A 24,444-nucleotide genomic window follows, 5' to 3' on the forward strand; every position below is an offset into this window, starting at 1 on the left:
CCGAACTAGACTGCAGGGGAATGGTTTTTTATTCCGGGGGGTTTGCGGAAAACGTTTTATGAAGGATTCTGGGACTTGTAGTCCGCTGTGCCGTGGTAGTAGAACGTGATAAAACTAGATGAGATCAAGCTAAAACATCGGCAAAAACAAACCTGACAATTTACCATTATAAACTTGTATAAGCATTAATAACATCTGCAGGTGCTGATTGCTTCTCAGTTTTACAGGTTTGAGGTCAGTTACCCCTAGCATATCAGTTGTGCATTACTGGGTGAATTAACAGCTTTCCTTTCACATATCATTGCATGTGTGTATGATCCTGTTAAATGATAAATGTGGTTAATATTTTTTTTCTTAATTGCCAGACTCAGCTAAGGAAATATATAATGTGTATTTTGAGGACCTAAAATGTAATGATACTAGTTCACATCTAATTACGTTACCGTCTTCACTTCATGACACAGTCTATGATGGAAGGGAAGAAGTCTTCGATAGCAGTTTCAGCCCTAACAAGTTTTACTATGAGCATAATTAGCCACAGTGCATGCCAGCAAGCTCAGTTGAGTTGTAGGAAGCTCATGTAAAAAGCCTGACATTGAATAAACTTCCCCTCCTTGTTATTTCACACAAATACACAGTAGGGTAATTTGGCTAATCCCAGAACCAAACAGTAAGAGCTATGGGGACAGGTTAGAAGAATTAACTCTCTGTGGTCTAGAAACTTTGTAGACCAGAGTTCTGACGGTTTTCTCCCTGAACATTCAGCCACAGATATTTCAAATTGTGGTAATCAGTAAAGAGGTGAAGAGCAAGCATATCATATGAACTGGAACTTTTACCATTCCAGGATGTACAGATGCTCTAAAAATTAACAGAAATGAAGGGGCTCTCTAAAAGAGTGTACACTTAACCACACAACTCACACGTCAATTTCAATCATGACTGCTTGTTTTATTTATTTGTTCCCCCAAAGCAACATAACTAGTTGGGATTCAAGCTTCCTACCTGGCACTGTGCCCAGGTGAAAATACTGAAATGTGTGAGAACTTGAGATTTCACTGCTTCCTCTAACCCTAATTAGTACCCAAAAGAAAAAGAAAAAAACAAAGCAATGGAAATTAAAACATAACATGTTACATGGAATAAGTAAATCCAAGTATACTAGCCTTGATAAACTACTATATTGTTAGTTCAATTACTGTATAAGCATATTTAGTACATGCAAAGGTAGGATAGAAGGTGCTGTAGATGGTTTCTATGTCCAAAGCTGCACAGATTATTGACGTTTCACAAGGAGCTGTTTCAAAGTGATGATTCTCTAGAACATCCCTGAAGGAATTAAGCCCAGCACACATGAGGAAATATGTTTCTTTATAAACTGTCAAGGAAACATTGTCGGGAAACTTTCAAGCAGCACGTGGCCATTCCTACTGCATACTTCAAAGTGAATGAAAGCCTTACTGCACTGAGTAGTGCTGCACTTATAATTGCATTGAAACTTCGTAGAAGGTGCGGCTGGTTCAAAAGAAAAAGACGGTTTTAATAATAACCAAACGTAAACCAACAGCACCGGACTCATCAGCCTCTGCTTAAAAGTTTTTCAAAACTTAATTTCACTTAATCGCCTTAAAATCCCTGTCTACATCATCGCTTCTGTTAAATAGTTATAAACATTAATCTGGAGCACGTTCTTTGAGAAGTGCTTACATAAATATTAATGCATGCTCCTCTCAACTGGCTAACAGCAGTAGTGTTATCTTATTTTGATATGCTAATTATTATGAATGTTTCAGTTAAATAAATGTGTGACAGGTAAATACAGCACGAATGAAATGTATCATTAAGTATAAATTAAATATTTTAAATAAACTACACTTTTTATGTTACATAACATGATGTTAACTACTGCTCGGCTAAACAGAAATTACTACACCGTAAACATTGCACTAATGTAGGCATCGGTAGACTGAAGAAATCTGTAACAGTCGCCATCTTGCAAAGTCACATGACCGATGAATTCACGCTCACAGAGTCTCTCCTGATTGGTCAAAGGTCAAATGTTTCCTAAAAATGTTTCTCAAAATAGGACCCTAGGTCTACTCCGGGAAACATGTTTCCTGGTTTCTGGGCACACGAGGAAATATTGCATCTGGAAACATGTTTCCTCGTGTATGGCTTTAGAGGCACTGGCCATTCACAAATGGTCACATCCAATTTAATTAACTTTTTAGCAATAAGTAAAAAAAAAAAAAAAAAAAAAAACAATTAGAAGTTAACCAATTAGAATTCTGAGCAATGCTTAATTTAATTTAATTAGCACAGTTCACAGACTGCAGTTATATTTCAGCATGTCCAAAATTTAGCAGCACTGCAATTACATTGCAACAGCAGTCAATCTCATATACTTCACCCCTTTACAGTTCACTTTAGTAACCACAAGATGTACCAAATAGGATTTGTGTCTTCACAATGTATTGTCTTTTTGAGCTCTTAGTCATTTCTAGATTAGTTTTATAACCAAAAGTGGCATATGGCAGAGAAAAACTGCAGATAATTTAATTGTGCTGTGCAGCTGGACTGTTAGAATGTGCAGGTTTAGTGATATCTAGTTGCAATTACAATATGCAGCAAAAAGTGGTTTAAATGGTCACCAGAAAGTCTAACAACAAAGTATAAATCTACTGGCTGCTCACTGGAAGGCTTCTCAAAAATAGGGAAAGCAACTATAGTATAAAGGCATACTAATATATGCTGATCATTCACCAAATCAGGACACAACCATGAGCTCACTGCATTGCAAATGGAGTTTTCACCCCTTCTATCAGCCACTTGTTTTCTGTGCAGGAAGCAGACCTGCATTCAAATGCAGTAAACGCTACAAAGGTGTTTGTCACATGACACAATGGTTTAATGAGGTGAAAGTCCAAGAGTCTATCTTCAGCTCTCCCCTTGATGTAAAAGGTCTGTTTGTTCAGAGTCTGTCTCCCACCAGCACACCTACTCCCGTCGAGTCTTCAGAATGATGGGAACACAAGTCCAAAACTGACATAGATGGGAAGGCTCAGTCCCTTTACTATAAAAATCTGAGGATTGCATGAGAAAGAGAAAACAATTATCCAGCTTTGTAACTAGACTAGATCCAATAGCATTTACTCATTCCTAATGCTACTACTAGTAACAACAAAAATAATAATAATAATAATAATAATAATAATAATAATAATAATAATAATAATATAATAATAATAATAAAGACCTAAAAAATAAAGACATTCTCTCAGGTTAAAGTGGTAAACCAAGAGCTCTTCACTGTGGCTACAGCATTTCCTCAGCACTCCCCTCTTCCATAAAAATTTAAATATAAGCATTTTAAAAACAGCAGGTGCCACCGAGTCTGAATTTGTCGGAGCCAGAGCTGCCATTCCACATTCACAGTATTTAATTCGGCCTCTCTCTGTATGCACTCTTAATTAGTATGTGCAGGCCCTGCCTTCGACAGAAACCTGACGTGACAAGCTTCCTTAGAGATGCCAGGATCTACCAGCTGCTCTCCCATCGTGCTGTCCATTAGCCTGTGCTACTGAGGACAGATAATCCAGTTCAGAAGCACCAGGGAATTGGACAAAGGATTTACAAATGCAAGAGAAAGCAAAGCCACCAGACACTGTTTGCAGAAAGCCTCTCTCTGCAGTTTAAAACCTCTCTGGGTTTAACACTTCCCTTCTTCAGCAGTCCTTTACGAAACATAACTGTGGCATACTTTTACCAAGCTGGTGCCTGACTAAAGAAACTGCAGTTTCATTAAACAGGATTTTCCCATCAGACACAACCAGTCATATATTAATTTTCTTTACACTTCAAATCACAGTCATGTTTTAGCAAGTCTTTATCATTTTTGAAGTACACACCAATTCTAGTTTGTTGTAGTAACCCATGGTTATGGCAAACTATGGCAAATGCATAGTATCTGCCTGCCTAATTGCAGTATAACCTTGCTGGGGTGGTAAATGCTTTCTTTGACTATTCCCCCTTACCTGGCTTTTGGCAGACTTCTTGGTGACACCAAATTCCTTGCTCAACACCCCAGTGCTAAATATCTGCCACTTTCCATCCACCGTGGACTGGACCTTGATCTCGTATCGTATCTCCCGGCCTTGAAGCAGACTGAAGGGGTGCCTCTCACAGGCTCGAAATGACAAAGCAGGGTCATTGTACTTTAGCCTCTGTGTAATGGGAGTCAAATACAGAACATAAGAACATAAGAAAATGTCATGATAGGCTGGTTCCTAGTAGCTGATTGATCAGGTTGGGTCTTAAAGGATTCCAATGACTCAGCATCATCATCATGACTACCCATTCCATACCCTGACCACTGTCTGGGTGTGAAGGATTGTCTCCGACCCTCTGTCCAATGTCTGACGCAGGATCATCAACATTTGTAGGGTGTGGATACTGTAGTTTAATTGAACTAGCTGGTTATAGCATGGTGTTATGTTAAACTACAGTTGAAATCAACATCTGCTAATATATCTTCAGTCTAATTATCCATCTTAGCCATTTGTCCTCACGTGCCATGGTAAAACAGGTATAGCATGCAGGGAAGGCTTAGTCTACAGAGGCAAGAAGTGGACTGCATCATTTGACTTGAGAGGAAACATAACTTAGATGTCATTTTTAGCCAGCTACTAACGTGAATCACCATATACACATCTGAGGACCTCTAAAATGTATGGAGAAACAAACAATCTGCTGAAGGGTTACAATAGACAGACTGAATACATGTACAGTCTTAGCATGCAAAGCACTAAAGGGTTTAAACAATTTGCAGACGATTCACCTGCCCTGTGCATGCAGCAATGTATTGCAACTCCAGTTAGCTAATGCACTGCCATCTGATGCTGAAATAAGAAATAGCAGTTAAAGTATGTGTAGGGTCATGGTTTATTCTAGACTTTAATTAACTCCAGTTTTTTAAAAGAGAAAAGTACCTATTGAATTTTCAAAGCTACAATCAGTAATATAATTGAAGGTCTCTTAAGTACTCTAAAAGTTTTTTTTTGTTTTTCAGTTTAGTACATTACTGTTGAATTTTCACCTTTCAAAAAATAAGAATTCATTAAAGACTGGATAAATGCTCTGAAAATATGGCCTGCAATGTGATATGATCTAATGTATATTTCAGGGAGGGGGGGGGTCAAATCTCATCCACATTCATTCCCTCAATAGTTACTCCTGAAGAATGTAAGGTAAAATGGCCACATGCACTGAAACGCAATAGATATTGACACTTATTTGTAGGGGCAAGTTGGAATACAAATCTAGACTGGAATGGACACAATGACAAATTTGGCCGTTCCTGTTCTTCATCAGACTTATAGCAAATTGCTACAGTTATAGCAGTTACCATACAGTTATAGTAGTTACCATACAGTTATAGCAGTTACCATACAGTTATAGTAGTTACCATACAGTTCAAAGGCAAACACCTAATTTCAACCTAATTTGCCTTTTTGCTTTATTACTGCTTTTTCCATGTGAACAAGGGTTGAATGACCAATACAATGCTTTACACAGAGTGGGGACATACCGAACACACTGACAACTGCGGTCACTTAATGTAAATGACTGGTAATACATAGGATATGATAGATACATAAATAGGCAGACAGACACACACACAGGTACAGTTATCTATCTAGATAGGAAGTATCAATAATGTAACTTTACATTACAAGACTTGATAGGAGGCTGTGTGGTCCAGTGGTTAAAGAAACAGGCTTATAACCAGGAGGTCCCCAGTTTAAGTCCCAGCTCAGCCACTGACTCACTGTGTGACCCTGAGCAAGTCACTTAACCTCCTTGTGCTCCGTCTTTCACGTGAGACATTCTTATAAGTGACGATGATGCATAGTTCACATACCCCACAAGACTGGTGGTCCACTATGAAAGGCGTTTTATTAATATTAAATTATTATAGTTCAGGACACTATTTACTCTGTTAAAGACCTCAGCTGCCAATTACCAGCACCTGGCAGCTTACACTCTTACTGCACCTTCATGGAGAAGCTGTAGGTGGTGCTCTCCCCATGTCTTGCAGCTTTCAGCTCGAAGAAGAACCCGTACAGTGAAATGGTCTCTGTGCGATACTGCGGCTCCTGTGAGGCAAAGACAGTGAGGACAGGGTGCCAAACTGAGCTCCCACACAGACCAGTACCTGATATACACAGCAGTTCTTTGGGGTGGCCACACAACAGATAGTAGAACAATCCAGGGCACTATTCATAACATTAAGGACTGCTTTAAGGAATGTTTTTTGTTGTTGTTTTGGTTTTTTTTAAAGATAATTTTCATTATAAATCAAGTTTGCAGTTCAGGAACTCTTTTCTAGGCTGTCTGATAGAGGGTTAGAAGGTAAAAAGCACCGTTTAATCTAAGAGAATGTTTTAAACACTTTTTAAAAAAGTCCTTAAAATAGTACCTACATTTATATCATTAGAGCCCCACCTCACTTCAGCACTAATAGGTTCGCAGTTCATCTTTTCTGCTTTTTTTCATGCTTCTTTTGGTTTATTTTTGAGACGCTGGGGAGAGGTGGTGTGGCAGAGCAAAGCTCTGCCCTTTAAATTGGCAGAGATGGGGTTAACTTCCCCTACCTGCCTGGGTTTATTATGTTCAGGTGGCTGGGGTTGATTAGTTGATTAGGTTGATTAACGATCAATCAGCACCCAGCCACCTGATATAAAAGGAGGCCTCTGCTTCTCATTTGGGGAGAGGGAGCTGAGGAAGCAGGTTGTTTTTTTTTTTTTGGGTTGTTTAGAAAGTTTGAATCCAGCGAAGGCATCGCCCAGCCTGGAAACTGTTATTTTTGTAAGTTTTGCTTTTTATCTTTTTTGTGTTTAAATTGCTTTGTTTTGGCCCTTGTGCCCTTTCATTTTGTGTTTATTTATAATAAAATAGTTATTTTTTTGAACTGCAGTCTGTCTCTGGGCCTCTATCCACTCGCCAGCCTGCCACATTTGGTGTCAGAAGTGGGATAGCGCCACCTAGAGGCTCAGAGCAGTATTTTTGTTTTGTTTTGTGGAATTTTTGGGATAATTTTTTTTTTTTTTTTTTTTTTTAAAAATGGGAAAGAGCAGACAGCGACAAAAGCAGGAAAAAGCAGCAGCAGCTGAAGAAATGTAAGCTGCTGCAGCCACCGCTGGAGGACCCGGCCAGCCTCTTCCCCTGGTGTTCCTGGTGTGGGAAGGAGGACCATCGTTGGCGGTCCTGCCCAGACGTGCCACCGGCAAACTGGTGTGGCCGGTGTGAGGAGGACGGCCACAACTGGGCAGGATGCCCCTACAACCAGGCCCAGGAAGAGGTGCAGTGTTCACCCCGGGCATCAGGGGCCACCCCACTACCTCCAGCACCACCACCTTCACCACCGTCCCAGGAGATCTGGGACTGGTTGATGCACCCTGAGGCAGACCTCGTCCACGATCTCCCCATAGTTATCAACACGCTGTGGCGTCGAGATGGGGAGAGGTGGGAACAGTGGGAGGAACAACACCACCCGGCCTCCTTCCCAGAGGTTGCCCTCATGGTGGTTAATTACCTGGCTGTAGACATGGGAGATGCCCCGGTCACTCCAATAAAGAGGGGTGAGCCGCCTTCCCGAGAGCCAGAGAGGGGTGAGCCGCCTTCGCGAGAGCCAGAGAGGGGTGAGCCGCCGTCGCTCCCAGAGCCAGAGAGGGAGTGAGGAGCCGCCGTCGCTCCCAGAGCCAGAGAGGGGTGAGGAGCCGCCGTCGCTCCCCAGAGCCAGAGAGGGGTGAGGAGCCGCCGTCGTCCCCAGAGCCAGAGAGGGGTGAGGAGCCAGGAGGTCGTCCCCAGAGCCAGAGAGGGAGGAGCCGCCGTCGTCCCCAGAGCCAGAGAGGGGTGAGGAGCCGCCGTCGTCCCCAGAGCCAGAGAGGGGTGAGGAGCCGCCGTCGCTCCCAGAGCCAGAGAGGGGGGAGGAGCCGCCGTCGCTCTCAGAGCCAGAGAGGGGGAGGAGCCGCCGCCGCTCCCAGAGAGAGAGGGAGGAGCCGCCGCCTCCGCCGAGAGGGGTGAGAGGTCGGTCCCAGAGCCGGGCCGCCGCCTCCGCCACCAGAGGGAGCCGGGCCGCCGCCGCCGCCACCAGAGGGAGCCGGGCCGGGCCGCCTCCGCCACCGCCGCCGCCTCCGCCACCAGAGGGAGCCGGGCCGCCGCCTCCGCCACCAGAGGGAGCCGGGCCGCGCCGCCTCCGCCACCAGAGGGAGCCGGGCCGCCGTCGCCGCCTCCGCCACCAGAGGGAGCCGGGCCGCCGTCGCCGTGCTACCTTGGAGATTCGGGGCCCCCTCAACCAAAGAAGGCTTGGGGGCTCCGACATCAACCCCGCCCACCACCACCCACCATAACAGCCCACCCAAGGGACATAATTGGACTCTTGGGGGGGGGGGGGGGGGGGGTGGGGGGAAGGGGGGAGTTGGCCGATTGCGGCCAGTGTACATTGTACATGGGGGGAGGTGTGTGGCAGAGCAAAGCTCTGCCCTTTAAATTGGCAGAGATGGGGTTAACTTCCCCTACCTGCCTGGGTTTATTATGTTCAGGTGGCTGGGGTTGATTAGTTGATTAGGTTGATTAACGATCAATCAGCACCCAGCCACCTGATATAAAAGGAGGCCTCTGCTTCTCATTTGGGGAGAGGGAGCTGAGGAAGCAGGTTGGTTTTTTTTTGGGTTGTTTAGAAAGTTTGAATCCAGTGAAGGCATCGCCCAGCCTGGAAACTGTTATTTTTGTAAGTTTTGCTTTTTATCTTTTTTGTGTTTAAATTGCTTTGTTTTGGCCCTTGTGCCCTTTCATTTTGTGTTTATTTATAATAAAATAGTTATTTTTTTGAACTGCAGTCTGTCTCTGGGCCTCTATCCACTCGCCAGCCTGCCACAGGTGGGTTATTTGTTTCCCTTGGCATGGTATATTATGGTGCTTCCAGCCTCTTATGGTGAGGACTAAGGCAGATTGCTAGCTTTTTGACCATTGGTTTATAGTTACATTTCTAGAGAAACCTTACTAGAATAAAAGGGCAGTTATAAAAAGAAAACAGAAGTCTTGTTCCCCAGGTGTGGGTTAACGTGTTTACATACCCGGTCAACTAGCAGGCCAAACCGCATTGCCTGAGTGGAGAAATCGGTGAAGTAAGGCACATCCCCTCCACTCTGTAACTAAAACATTGAAGAGGAAACTGTCAAAACACTGGAGTTAACTCTGCTTCACCTCGGCGCACAGCCTTGCTCTTTTTAAATCATTTAGACACTTAACTAAGTGAGGCGCCTTTCCTTTTCTATTTTCACTTTTTTTTAGCAGCAGCAGTTAATGTAATTTATTTCACTGGCCTCAAATGCTTTTTAAATAGTAGCAGATGAAGACTTTTGAGAGTGAGACTGATTTAATAGCTCACGCTCTGCACATCACTTATATCATTATTCTTTCCAGGAAATATTTTGAACCGGAATGTTAATGGCAGTAGAAAACAACATAATAATGTAGTGAACACTGATCCACACGTGAGTACGTACAATGGATGTGCTGTTGTGACCAATGCTCTTTTCATTTTAAGTTTTTTCCTGTTTACCTTTGATTCTAAGTTTGTTTTTTGTTTTTTTTGTAATTATGACTTGTCACCACCTGGTGGACAAATGATGTTATGCTGCACGTAGTAAAAAAAAAAAAATATATATATATATATATATATATATATATATATATATATATATATACGTGAAATATATAATATGACATTTTACGAGAAGGTGAAGAAAGGTAGATCTTAGTCCTGTCTAAAAATGCACAATCCTGTTTTGTTTCGTGGAGTTCATTGCACTGTGTGTGTTAAGTGATGTTAATAAAGGGCTCAATAAAAACAGAATATAACGTTAAAGGACGTCAGTATTTAGATCCATCCCTCTTCAGGTCAGTTCTATAGAACGCAGTGCTGTGTGAACAGTACTAATCATTTTGAATGCTGCTGACTCACTGCGTAGTAATGCTTTGTGAAGAGGTGCAGTAGCCTGGCTTGGGGCAGTAAGTTGATCTGCTGTATCTCCTCCAGATGTTTGTCTGAAACACACAAACACGAGTGAATCCACTACACAAAATGGAGGTGGTAACTGCATGTTATTTAGTAGCCTCCATGTTATTCGGCTCTTAAGGAATTATCCTGTATAATCTTAATAGCTTTAGCTTGATGGCCATTCATCATCCATACAGCTACTTCAGTGTACAGTAAATGTGCCACTCTGTTCATGAAAAGCACGTGGGTTCTTTTTTTCTTACACAGCACTTAGCAGCCCTATGCTGAGGATGTCCCTCACATTTGTCATTTCCCAGTGTCGGTTTTCAACAGAGTAATAGCGCCACATTATAGGATATCTCCCCCATAATACATTCTTTCTAAATGAATTCATCTGCGGTCGGTTGTGACACAGAACTCAATTTATACTTTGAATTTGTTTGCAACTGGCTGCTGAAATGGCTATTGGCAGATGAAAAACTTATTTTTTTTTTTAAATTTCAACTTGTGGACCACAGTGAAACGTGTCTATTTAGTTTGCTGTGGCACAGCTCAATGTCAATTACCATTATAAGACATATGACTGTAAGAATGTTTAAAGTACCCAAAGACAAAAACATCTGAGTATCTTTGTATATACTTTCTCTGTATGTAGCGACACTTAAACAAACATTTCAATTCTTTATCAATGTCTTCAATCTCATTTCTCCCTAAGAAATCTCATTTCTCAATAGCTTTCCGCATCGTGATGATACTTTGTTTCTGTAGCAGGAACAAGCTTTTTTCACTCAAGCAGTTTTTCAAAACTTTTCTACAGTTAAACCACCTTTCCGGGATATAAACAAACTGGACGGTCAACAATGGCAGAAAACTGTCCAGTGTAGTTCACCGAAGGCTAAACTATGGAAGAATGTATTCAATTTGATTGTGGAGCCCTGCAGATTTAAAAGGGGGGGGGGGGGCTATTCCACATTCCAGAATGATAGCACTGCATTAAAATAAAACTGGGCTATAATAATATGGTCAAAGCCCAGCCGCTCCAAAGTCAGCATTTTAAATAAAGTGGGGTCATTCCATATCCATGTACAGAAAAAAGGCTGCAATAAACTGTGCTGTCAAGGAGTAAAAATGCAGTTTTCCAATTTAATTTTCGCTGGCTGGAGAAATAATTGTGGAATGTATCCAGTATAACTGTTTGTTAAAAAAAATAAAAAATAATTGCATATCAATTTAAATGAAAAATTTGACCCCACAAAACTATTTTACAACTGCTAGTTTTGAAATGTTTTTTTTTTTTTGATTGCTTTAAATTTTACTATTACTAATTATTACAGTAATACACTGTTCAAAGCTAAAAGGTACTGAATCAGAAATCAGCACAGAAATTGCAGTTAGCTTTGAAAGTCTGTTTGAAAAGTCAAATTCATGAACGCCATGTAACAGAATTGCAGTATAATGAGGCAAGAAGCGCAAAGGGGTGGGTATATTTTCTTTTGTTAACCCTCTTGCCATATCTGTAAGGTGACTGCTGTCAGCTGAGAGGCTGCACTCAATGAATATAGCGGCTGGGTCTGAGAGTAAGGGGCAAATGATCAAGGGTAGACTGCAGCCCGCCACTTACTAGCTGTGATCCCGTGAAGGCGCAAGGACTGGAAGAGAGCCAAGTACTTCTGTCCCACATCTCTCTCGAGCAAGGCGCTTTTCTTGGGTAAGCTGTGGAAGACAAAGGGGGTTCTTTTGACAGCAGAGAGCTATGCACTCAAACAACTTCCACTGGCCATGCTGCAAATCCAAAGCAGTGGGTCTATTCTAATGATCTAAGCAGTGACAGATCAAAACACTCTTTTATATTGATCATGCAGAGATTTTCCACCAGGGGGGATATACTGACCCCCTTGTTAACGTTATGAAGGACAACAGAAAAACAGTAGAATAAAGTCAAAAGGTTGGCTTTAAACATTTTAGTGTGTTGTGTGCCACTAAAACGATCCCACTATAAAAAAAAGCGTTATACCTGCAATTAGAATGTACATAGACTCACTGATCTGAATTAATGTTTACAAAAGCAGCTGACAGCAATGCAGAAAAAAAAAAAAAGTTTTGAAACATTGGGCCATATTCACAAAAACTTTAAGGACTGTTTTAAGAATGTCTTTTTTTAAGGATTGTTTTTTGAAGTGTTTATAAATTAGAATAAACTAACAATCCCTCTCTAAAACAGCTGAAGGTTTCATGAACTACAAACTTGATTTAAATAATCAAAATGATCTTTGAAATAAAAATAAAGAAATCTTTAAAAATGTTTTGCTAATAGATCCCATTTATATAACATTATTTCAATTTAGAAAAAAAAAATAGCTGAGTAAAATGAAGTTGAAAATGTTTTGTTTAACTTTTTGGTGACTAACAAGAAGTATCATGAGTTTCTCATTTCCCCCCTGAGGATGTCCAAAGTAGTTAGTGAAATGAATCAGCCCCCATCCCTGCTCATTTCCCATCACTGCAGATTCCAGGGTCTGTCAGATTCACTTCATGTGGTGTGCTGACTCACACTATGCCCTTTCCCCTCATCATTGCAAAAACAACACACCATCTGTTAAAGGGCTGTACACAAACCCAGTTCAAATCCCGGCTCACTCACTTGTGACTTTGAGCAAGTGCTCAGTCTTTCAGGTTAGACGTTGTTGTAAGTGACTCTGCAGCTGATGCATAGTTCACACAACCTAGTCTCTGTAAACTGTCTTGGATAAAGGCATATGCTAAATAAACAAATAAAAATAATCTATCAGCTTATATTTGATTTAGCAAAGTATTGTAATTTAGGTAACCATGAATAATTAATTTGTTGCCAAGCAGGTTTTCAAACACTTCACATATGTAAGAAGTAGTGGCACAGTGGAAAGAGTTAAGGACTGGGATTCTGAAGACATTGCATAGTTACTAATTCATTGAGTAAACAGCAGTTAAACTGCAGGCAAAGTGCTGTAAATAGGAGGTAACAATGTAGTAAGGTAGAAGTGGGTATGCTTGACTTAGTTTCTATCTAGTTTTACCTTAGAATTCCAATTGATAATTGTGTTATGGATGATGCACAAGGTAGTCCAGCAGCAGTTTATTTGTAATTGTAACTTGAGTAAAAAAGGAGTAGGGATGTCACTAGACAGTTAAAAATGCAGTTTCAGTTCTTCTTTACTGGTGATTGTACAGGTGTATTGAATCTCTGCTGCAGAAGTTTTTCATATTGCCTCCCTAATGCACTGTCTCCACACATAAAGATACACCTTACATAGAAATTATACTTTGTATATGCAATTTAAAGGCAGCACACTGGCTCTGAGATAACAGTCAGTTTAGGTATGGGATGCATTGTTCTGAAATAGACAAGTGTAGAGAGCTATACTAATCTGTTTACAGACTTCAAGAATCCAACTTGATTTAAAGGCAAATGCTAATTGTTTAATATCCTGCCTAACTTCACATATGAGTAGCAGCATCTGTACCTGATGAAGTATGTTAAGATGGAGCTGTGTGATGGCATGATCTGGACTGTGGGGTTCAGCTGCAGGAAGACCCAGTACAGCACAGTTCTGTAGAGATGGTATTCACTGAACGTGAACAGTCTGCAGGGGGAAAGGATCAGTTAAGAACCGTGGATTACACCTCTATGCAAGTGAAATTGGGGTAGTTTCAATAATGCCACCATTACTGCCGTTTAACAAGAAGCAAGTAAGAACTACTAATGCTATTTCTTCCACTTTGTGCCACCCCCAAGATTTCAGCATTACCACCATGGGTCCTCTAGGCTAGGTACCTGTAGCACAAGTAAGTGATGTTGCATGACCTGCCTAAAGAAGCAACCACTCTTCACAAAGACGCCTTTTATCAATGAGATAACAGGGACACACCCCACTTCTATGATGGATGACAACAGACTTTTCCATGGCAGCAGCACACACATGCCAAGCAAATTTATATAACCAGCATGTGCAATAGATTGTCAAAATACTTCCACAGCACGGTGCGTAATAACAAGTGTGTACAAGCAGTGTATAAAACTGCAGTCTATCATACAGTCCAATTACTGTACATGTTAGTTACAGTTGAAGGGGTTGACATTGGTGGCTTATCATTAAATCAGGCCACTTTATATTCTCCAGACACAGCCTTAAAATACTGTATTGCGTATATAAACCAAAAAGCATGAAAGACCGGGTAGATTTGAGCAGTTTCTGCAGCAGGTCGTGTGGTAGGTTTCGCAGGTGTATTCCTGATTGGAGCTGTGGAACAAGGTTCAGCTCCAGCCACCTCTCACAGGCAGTCAACAGCGCCTCCTCCCTGTACTGAAGAGAAATACAGTCGAGAAGCATTGGTACTGTCATTACTTGATTGTTGCATGTTCTGTAGGACTGTATGAGAATAAGATCAGAACGCAAAAGGTAAGCAAGCAAAATGTATCAGTCAACAAACAAACAGCCCAGGTATGCAAGTAATAATAATAATCATAATAACAATGATCAAGGGAAAGAACACCATGTGCTTCATTCCACATAGTGAATCACACACAGACAAAGTGGGATTAAGTTTTTGATTGGTTGACCATAGTCTTAGTGTGCAGCTAAATCAATGTGCTTTGTTCTAAATAAAAAAAAAAAAAAAAACAGGAAGACTCCCTCTACTGTTCCAATAGCAAAAGTGTTTTTTTCTTTTCTCTTCCTTCATTGCAGTGCACATGTATCAGTTTCTGTTTCCCCTGGAAATTGAGTCCTGTGTCTGATGCTGTGTACTCACAGGGGGCTGTCTCAGTGTTCACATCCAGTGATCTTACCTTACAAGCCATGTAGTGAAACTGACACACCGTGGATGCACTGATGCTGCTCATCATTAGAGATATGCACCTATCAAAACAGACCACTGTGAATAAAGCTTTGGCTTTTTTGTGTGTACTTATTTTATTAAATATTTTCTTTCTCCCAGAATACAGACAAGTAAAAATAGTAACACTTCAGTTTAAGGTTCCATTTTGTTTTGTATTAAATATTTTGACAGTTATTAACAAGGACTAGTCATTTTTTTACATTACCTGCATCAAACTTTATGTCATTTTATACAGTAATCATAAGGATTCTTACAAATGCCCAAGTTACATAATCTTATCCAACAGTATTGCTAGCTTGTTATTATTAATCAAAAGGTAGAGCTTTAACATTATTTACCGCTACACTTCCTATGCTGAACAAGGTACAGCAGATGGGCAGTGGCTTACCCCTGGAAAAGCGCTTGAAAGGCCAGCTCGGCTGCGGCAGCTAAGACCCCTGCCGCCTCCCTCACCTCCACCTCAGGCTTGGAGAAGTACAGGTTCTGCAAGGCCACTGCCAGCGCTGAGGAACAGCAGAGCATTACAGGTGTCAGAGGCACATTGCCAGTGGGATAGCAAGCCTTTCATTGTTTTGTCATCCAAGTGGTTCAGCAGGGGTGTAAAATCATCAACACTGGGGGAAGCTATGAGAATTCAGTCCCTGCAGCTTTGCTTTTATCCTTTGTTATACTGACCTCCAGCATACTGAATATTTGGTTTTACATGAGCTGAATGTTTATTCTGAATACTGACTATGTCAAATGTTAGTGAGCAAAGAGTTCGGGCAGAGATAGAGACATTGAGACAGACGGACAGATGGTTTTGCTGCTTAATTGGGCTGTGTGTTCTTATGTTTCTGTTTTATCCTCTAAAATACATAAGCATCATATGTTGCACATACAAGATCAAACTCATTTCTAAAGATCAAACTACGGTGTACTGTAAGAAGATACACCCATCACCACTTAACTCTGGAGCTTGCTATTGGTCTTATATTGATCAGTGTAAAATACATACCATTTTGTTTAGAACACTGGGGGTATCAAACAAACAAAAAATAAGGAAATCATTTCACAAGGCACCAGTAAGTTAGAGCGGGTGTGTTTACCATCTCTGGTAATGTCCGGGTCCTGGATATTGAGTTTCAGCACGACGGGTCTCCTGGGCTGGTGCAGCTGCCTGTCTGAGTTGGTTCTGTACCTCCCCCTAGAGGAACGCTGAGATAGGGGACTGGCACACTTTCTGTGGGGTTTGTCACTGCTGCTGAAACAGTGGTAATCTGCAAGGACACCCATCGATAAAAATAGAGAGAGAGAGAGAGATAGAGAGAGAGAGACACACACACACTTACACACACATGCACACATACACACACACACTCATGTACACACACACATGCACGCATACATACACTAACACATACATACATACAGACATATATAGAGTACTTACCTGGGCTGTTACTGACGGTTTTTCCTGTTTGTTTGTTGGCTGATGTGAACAGTTCAGTCAGTACTCTGGATTTTGTTAAATAAGGGCTATGCAGTTCCCAAAAACTGCCCAGACATTCAAGTACCACATCTGTAATGAATTATTATTATTATTATTATTATTATTATTATTATTATTATTAGTAGTAGTAGTAGTAGTAGTAGTAGTAGTAACATTTATCAGTTCAGTAAATAAAAGCAAAATGTTTGCAAGGAAACTTGTTTTTTCCCCAGGTTAGTCCTGTGTGATTGCTGTGCTTGTATTTACAAAGCCACTCTTTGACTGTGATTGCTGTGCTTGTATTTACAAAGCCACTCTTTGACTGACCTATTTTTTGTGCCACTCCTCTGGAGTGATAGTGGAAAAGGTCTTCCGGAGTTACGGGTCTTGCCGAGCCAGGCAGTCTCACACTAACAGAGAACACAAAAGTCACTAGGAGTAGGAGATAATATGCTCCAGAAAAGAATTTCAATCTGTATAACTTGGTAAAAACACTGTCAAAATATAACACTGTTGTAAATGAATGGTATACACATATTAAAAGCACTTTTGGAGTATATGGGATGTTAATCACATTGGTTCCATTCTGTAATCAAATCTAGTTTTTGAAAAATAAATGTATTTGACTAGATGATCAAAAATAAAGTCTGGATAACTTTAGCAATAATAAAATACCTGATTTTAAAAAGCTTCTCCAGGAATGGAACTCCCTTTGCATAGAAGTTTGATCCATTCCTGATTTTACTATGAGTTTAATAAGCGTGTTACCTATACACTGGGACTAACCAAGCTTGTATTAAAACTTGGAATGGGTGAAACTGCTATGCAATAGTAGTCTTGTTTTTTTCTTGTTAACCCTTTATGACCTCCATTTCAAGAAGTTTAATTCTATCCTTTATGTTTAATGTCAATCAGTCATTTACAATTCGCTGCATAATGTTTTTAGCATTGTATAGGTGTAGCGTTTAACACGGTAATGCTGTTGCCGTACCATCGTTTGGTGCTCGTGGGTGCAGTGCTTCCACAAGATGACGTTGCAAGGTGAGGCACAGGGTCACAGAACACCTCCACCTCATGCACATACAAGGGGAAGTCAGCTGGAAGGTAAAAGAGGAGAGGATACAGCTTCTAAACATAACCTGAGCCTAGAGATGCCCAGAAAATTGTGTCAGTCCATTCAGACTGGGCGTGAGTTAATTGTCATTCTTCTCGTGACAATACAATACACACCATATCTCCTGCGGGACTGTGAACAGAGCTGCTCTGACAGTCATTCCTTACCGCCTTTGACTGTGTTAGTATAATTTCTTATGGTACAGCCCTGGGCTTATAGAATGCCCTTAGCAGTTTAACTTTGCTGTTCAGTGTCACCAGTGCTTGAGATTAATTTGTTTAAGTTGGAATTAAATATTTGGATGCATAGTAAATGTTTGGAATTATTTTTTTGTTGTACTGTTGTTATAATTTATTGAGTATATAATATTTAGGTCTCTCTTTGTATTAGTGATAAATAAACTAATAAACTAAACTAAACTAACTTACACCAAAAATAAACACCATCTCTCTTGCTAGACTGCCAAATGTCTTTTTTGTTCTAACTTTTGACAACGGCATAAGGAATATAAACTTGCTGACATCCATTAATATTCGTTTGAATGATGTTCTACCAACTTTAAAATGGACATGCTCAAACGCTTATGCTGCCCTTATTGAATGATCTTATTGAGGAGGCCAATAATAGATAGTGGTCATTTTAGATCATTAAATGTCAGTTACTTGAAAGACCAGAACATTCCATACAGCTAAGGTCTGTCTATACAAACTATTTTTCTGAAAGTCTACATACTACTGATTTGGTCAGTTTCTCCTATAGAGTGTCTTACTGGAGATGCTTGTTGGCAGATACGCCAGAGTCATATCCCTAATAGCATGTCTCGCTTGTCACTTTTCTACGTGCAGATTTCGCTGGCACTGTCTTAGCATAACACTCTTATGACAAAGACAAGTGTTGGCAGCGGATCAGCAGAATTGAGACTGTCGCAGTGTGCAAGTAAGCACATAGCTTCACGGTACAGATATCTGATGGCAGAGAGGTTCAACAGTACGACACAATCCTTCTGGATAATAAAGACCCCCCCCCCATTTCTTTGCTTTCAAGGATGTGTGTCAAAACATTTTGTAATGGTGAAGAACAATCTTAAACAGTTGTGTTGCATACCTGTCATAATTCTCTTCAAAGAGTCATTAACTACTCCGGCCCTCACTGCTTTAAACGCCTGGGACTTTCCTAGAAAGTCACTGCCCAGTTGGTCTGGCAACTGCCAGCGGTTGGTGAGGCCTGCTTGCTTTCGTAGGCGGCACCTTCGAGAGCACGGGACCTGAAAATGAACGGATTGGTTTCAGAAACCATGAATTATCTACCATTGCATTATTATTATTATTATTGTTATTATTATTATTATTATTATTATTATTATTATTATTTATTGTACTGTCTACACATGTCACCCCTCATGGCACAAGAACCACAGAGCTTTTTGATCATTTGCATGCTGTGCTGAGATGCTGGGTGAAATGTCTTGCCTATGTAGTGCTTATTCTACAGGCAAGAAAAGTTTAACCTCATCTAGTTATTTAACTTACTTTGACTTCCTCTTGAATAGCACTATTTTCAATTGCTATATAGGGTGCTTTCATCAAATATCTGCAAGACAGGGGAAACAATGTTTTTTTTTTTATTACAGTTTGTGTCAGGATTCACAAAGCTTTAATTTCAAAATTCCTGTTTTGAATTTTTACAATACAGTTTAATATATTGAGATACTGAAAGGGAAGAAAACTGCTTGGGATCAAAGTGAACGACTGCCTTGACACGGCTATAGTGTGCTGTTCTTGTTGGAATTCTGTAAAAAGGGTATATTAAACTCATTGGACTATCGCACAATTTCCGTAAAACAGGATGGCTTTCCCTGGTTATTTTAAACATCTCAATGAAAGCACAAGGGACTCTTAACCAGTGGCTTGCCTGTTCTGTAGCATTGTATCTTCACAGATATTTAGCAGAGAAATCAAAAGTGTACAATGAGGCACAAAAGTGTAGGTACATGGATTCACTTGTGAAAGTGGTGGTTTGTAAAACTGATGCTGCAAGAGGTAGTGTTTATGGACAATATGCATGTAATATATGTATATATATATAGCCTAATTATTCTTATTTATTTAATATACAGTATAGTGCAATAATACAGTATTATCACTAACATTTGTATTAATGGGAACAACAACATAATAATACTAACATTAATACAGTACTACTAGTACAGGAGTATTAGACATATTAATTAATGTTAACCCTTTAAGGTAGAAGGGACATATGTGTCCCTCAAATAAAATTATGCTAACTTTCTTATTTTTGCTGAGGCACATGAAACGGGGCTTAAAATGTGCTGGCAGGTTGGATCTGGTCATCCAAATTGTCAGTTTCCTCCTGATATTGAGTAACTCTCAAATGTGCTTTAAGAAGAAACCGTTTGAACAACCGCTCAGTTACTTGTTGACCTAAGGGGTAGGCATGTAAATAAGAACAAAAACAAAAATATTAATAATTAATTAATTGAACAACAAACTGATAAAATACTTACCTAGGGTAGGTAGATGGTGATCTAAGATATCTCAGAGGTGGCACATGCGAAATATTTGGAATGAATGGTTCAGTGTTTGCACTCCTACCAATGGACAAAACCTGTGCCATGGTCGACTTCAACCCAATAAACTCTTTGATCAAGTCAGAATTGCTGAAGTAGTTTCCTTTTGTTTCTAAAGAAAAATATCCTCCTAGATATGTTTGTGTTAGCAAGCTGAAATTCAGAAATTGGCATAACTGGCTTGTTGCGCGGTGTGTTTACTTCATAGATTACTTTTCTGAGAGTTAATCAATGTCATTCTTCCTGCTCTGTTCTGTCATCCCCCGCGGACTCTCGCTTTCTGTTACCCGGGAGACCAGGACTCGGTAGCCATGGAAACGTGAACGTTGACAGAGGACAGGGGGTACTTTGCGAACTTCAGAACTGTCTTTGTTTAATACAAATGAACCTTTTGTCTCCTTGAAAATCTAACCCCATGCAAAAATAAATAAGGACCCGTACACAAATAAACAGAACACGCAGTTGAATGTTGACAATATTAAACGTACTGTGAATATTACGGATTCCGTTACTGTAAAAGTCTGTATACGTCCTTATTCTGTTTAAATCCAGTATATAACACGAGTTTACACATTGGAATTATACAAGTTAACATAAGATGTTCAAAACTGTCAACTCTCTCGTACTCACTGGGAGTCTCCTGTATTTTGGATCCTTCTCCCGGACATTTGATCCCGTATTCTACTGTTAAACTCCCTTTTGCAAAGCTTTCATGTCTTCAAAGAGAGTGGTTGGTCTGCATTCAGTGCGCGAGGCGAATTCACATACTTAGCCACGCGCGTGCATCCTCCCCCCGCCCTTCTCGATTTCTGCATTTTCAAAAGTTGACAGGTATTAGAGTTAAGTTTATTAAAGCTCCCGTATTTTGAAAACACAAATGTTGACAGGTTGGTATGGATGTTATGCTTCCTTTCTGACCTATATAAACAGATCTATATGCGGTAATTCCAAAAACTTACGCAAGGCGGCAGCGCAGACCAGTTTTTAACAAAATGAATTCAATTTTGTTTACTTGATTTTAGATGTGGTTCAGCAGCAAATTAGAGCTGCCGTTTAAAATGTGAATTACACATTTTGTCCCGTACATAGGGTTATTCTTGATCTTGTACAGAGCAGGACGAGCGTAAAGCGTGCTGGGAAAGTTTAAATCCGTCAGTCGGCGTGTGACTCAAATACTGCACAAGCAATGCCAGAAAATTTAGAATGAAATAAATATATTAACTATACCGCAAACAGGTCGTTGATTTGTTATTTAGTGATATCAATGATGTATTTGGGCCGTATGCTTTAAATTGCTTTAGATTTAGACTATGGTATGTTGTCTGATAAATTCAAATCAATATATCCAAGATTTAGCAATTACTTAATATTACTGAATTTAGTCTTCATTGTGTTCTAAGTTGACTGCAGTGTGAGCTGTCCTTCTGTAATAAATATCTTAACGCTACTGCCAGAGCATTGCATCTGTAGGAAAAATACAAATCCCAGAACACTTTGTGGCTACGTGATGACGTCTATTCCAGGACGCGTATCTCCCCTCGACCCCCTCCCGCTCTTCCACCCCTCCCCCTCCCTTTCTTTTTCATTTTCAACCTCAAACTCAAACCGTTTCCTTTCTCCTACTACCAATCCCCTGGTCGCTTTCTACTTCTCCTCAGTGGCGGCAGGGGGGCCACTTCCTAACATAGTGCGGCGCGATTGGACGACTGGGGTTTGCAGCGACGTGACGACGCTTTTGGCTGCAAAACCTAGGGAGGGGGGAACTCGAATGGAAGACAGCGGCGCAGCCAAAACGAGTCAGCCGAGTTTGAAATAAATAAATAAAAATAGCCAGAACAGAACTTTGAAAACAAACTTTATATCTTATTGGAGGCATAGTTCTCGTCGTAGTCAGCGAAAGGATTACCGCCGCCGCCGTCGCTGGAAATAGTTCCCGGTTTGTTTATATTGTGGGAGGAAGCCGAGAGTGAAGGAGGCCCCGTCGGGTGCGATTGTAGAGAAGCGGCCGTCTCGGAGTGTGAGTGAGGTGAGTACCCGGCTGAGAGGCTTCCCAACACTGCCTGGGGAAGTGGAAGCAATACGGCGCGGTCCTATTTCCTTCGGTGCCGAGTCCCTGGTTTCTTGCCTGTAAATATATACTGAATAATTTCCGCCTCTATAGACCTACAACTAGAAACAGCGGAGGTTGATGGGAAAGCCGACTATCACTCTCTGGGAACGGGGACGTCTGCAAGTAACGGTGACAAGAGAAGCAGCCGTGTCAGGCCTGAGAAAAGAACAGACTTAAAAACACCAAGGCTATTTTATATTGTTTCGTAAACATCCAGATGTCTTTGCTTCACGTGTCCCGATCACGCTGCAGTGACACACGCACACACACACACACACACACACACACACATTATATATAATATAGTATTATTTGTCTGAAATAGCGATGTGTGAAGCACGACTTGCACTGTTTACTGTAGCTGGATGGTGGAAAAGGGTCAAATGTTATCCTGACGTTTATAAAAACATGTCTGTTTTAATAAATTCAAAATGTAACAAATCGTGCGAATTGTAGCTGATCGATTTTCTGATACCATCATTTGAGTTCTTTTTTAAGCGTTTGACTAGTCTTTATGGATACCATTTTAAACCTTTTTAAGGAATTAAACGGTAATATTGTATTCTGTTAAGTAGTTCAGGCATATGGTGATTTGATGACGCAGTCTTTATATACTTGTTTTCTGTAGTCGTAGTCAGTAGGGTAAATACAGTACATACATTGGTTACCAGATTTGTCTGAATTCATGCACTAACACACTAATAGCAGTTTGCTGGAAACAAAGACTGCAAAACAGGTCTGCGTCAGAAAGTGTGTTTAACAAAGTGTAAACAGTGCTTTGCTCCTGAAGCAAAATTACTATTTTAGGAGCGCAAGTTACATATTCTCGCATTTTGTGTGAATTACGCATGTAGTTGTGTTATTTACATTTACTTGGATGAGCATACATTCATTTTATATGAAGAATAAAGGTGTATTACAGTTGTTAGGATAAACGGTGAAGTAGGTCACTTGGGTAGGCTATTGCATTAAATGTGTGTGAGTCCTTTTACTAAACTGTATGTAATCCGGTATCGCAATCTCGAAATTGTCATTCTGTTTTTCGATTATTAAATACTGCACAAATAAAGTTGTTTTAAACCGCATTGGCAACGTGATGCTATCGGTGATATTAATTACTACTAGTTAATTTACTATTGGTTGCATTTTGATTTAAATTGTTAATTTGTCAAGCATTTGTATATTGTTATACAGTAAATATCTATTTTTTAAAAAAAAATGTTGCATTCTGGAAAGCCTGCATAATAAAAGGTCAGTTAGTGTTGAGTTTGTCTTCTAGCAACTTTTTTAATAACTTGAAAGTGTTTCACAAAAACAGCCCAATAACAAAGTCTATGCCCTGCCATGTAAAGAGCAGAGATGTGAAAATATCACCAGTAACAAAAATAATAAATTACCTGAAGCAGTTTGCCATGAGATCAATTACAGAAAATGTAGTGAGTGGGATGAAATAACATACTGTATGATTATGGGATTTGTATAGCAACTGCTAGGCATACTGCTTTTCAATTACAATACACAGCTTGCTGTCCAGTTTTAAATTAATTAAACAATTATCAGCAGTGGCATTCATTTTGTAGCAAAAAGCATCAGCTTCTCTAAGTGATTGCTACTCTTTACAGATCATTCTAAAGGCTTGTTCACACTAGGCATACGATTCATACAAACCAACCCAGGCTGTAGTTCACATTCAGTGATCTTCTCCCTGCTTTAATTCATTCTGATTGGTCACCATTTGGATTTAAAGGCTTTCGCAATAGCCTGCCAGGAATTTCTTTTGTAATGTTGTTTTCATAATGTGGCCTTCATGTATCATACAGCCATGGACCACAATGTACTTGCTCAATTAGCATTTAGTCATTCATTATCTATTGTTAAATTGTTATTTTTAAATTAAAGTCATTACACCATTTGAACTTGCAAGCAGTTTGAACTTGAACTCCAATGTGATTGGTTGAACGCGAGTGACGTCACAAACTTAGCATAGAGAAGATGAGATCTGGCAACAGGTCCTTTTGAACACAAGGTGATGCGTTCGTATGAATCGTATGCCCAATGTGAACCGGCCTTAACTGTCCAATACAGTTATGAAATATAAATCAGAAAGCAGGAATATGAGTAAACTATGTTTGCTACAAGACTCTTGGATACATCTGATGAGAGCAAAAACAAAATGTGCAGGTGTACATATATTTTCCCCTTGCTTTACATAAATGGAAAC

General features: G+C 40.2%; 2 protein-coding genes across 4 annotated transcripts in view; one reads left to right on the forward strand and one right to left on the reverse strand.

The window, feature by feature from the left end:
- Positions 1–950: 950 nt before the first annotated feature.
- On the reverse strand, positions 951–21,607 carry btbd16 (BTB (POZ) domain containing 16). 2 transcript variants are annotated; one of them, XM_041267407.1, is made up of 17 exons: positions 20,744–21,607; positions 19,053–19,113; positions 18,628–18,787; positions 17,401–17,506; positions 16,737–16,819; positions 16,371–16,499; positions 16,027–16,197; positions 15,327–15,441; positions 14,889–14,958; positions 14,273–14,403; positions 13,564–13,683; positions 11,685–11,776; positions 10,028–10,110; positions 9,138–9,215; positions 6,054–6,155; positions 4,035–4,223; positions 951–3,083 (listed from the first exon to the last, which is right to left on the reverse strand). In XM_041267407.1, the coding sequence occupies exons 1-17, from the start codon at positions 20,779–20,781 to the stop codon at positions 3,015–3,017; spliced, it is 1,797 nt and encodes a 598-aa protein (XP_041123341.1). In that variant the 5' UTR covers positions 20,782–21,607; the 3' UTR covers positions 951–3,014. The 2 variants fall into 2 exon arrangements, with proteins under 2 accessions (XP_041123341.1, XP_041123340.1); XM_041267406.1 differs by lacking the exon at positions 20,744–21,607 and adding an exon at positions 20,051–20,735.
- Positions 21,608–21,845: 238 nt separating this feature from the next.
- waplb (WAPL cohesin release factor b) overlaps positions 21,846–24,444 on the forward strand; it is a 32,082-nt gene continuing 29,483 nt past the window's right edge. The window contains exon 1 of one of the 2 annotated variants that reach the window (XM_041267982.1): positions 21,846–22,139. The gene's annotated coding sequence lies outside the window, so the exon portion shown is untranslated. The remainder of the gene's footprint in view (positions 22,140–24,444) is intronic. The other variant, XM_041267983.1, reaches the window with a different exon arrangement.

The sequence above is a fragment of the Polyodon spathula genome, chromosome 13 (assembly GCF_017654505.1).
Source record: "Polyodon spathula isolate WHYD16114869_AA chromosome 13, ASM1765450v1, whole genome shotgun sequence".
Taxonomy (NCBI): domain Eukaryota; kingdom Metazoa; phylum Chordata; class Actinopteri; order Acipenseriformes; family Polyodontidae; genus Polyodon; species Polyodon spathula.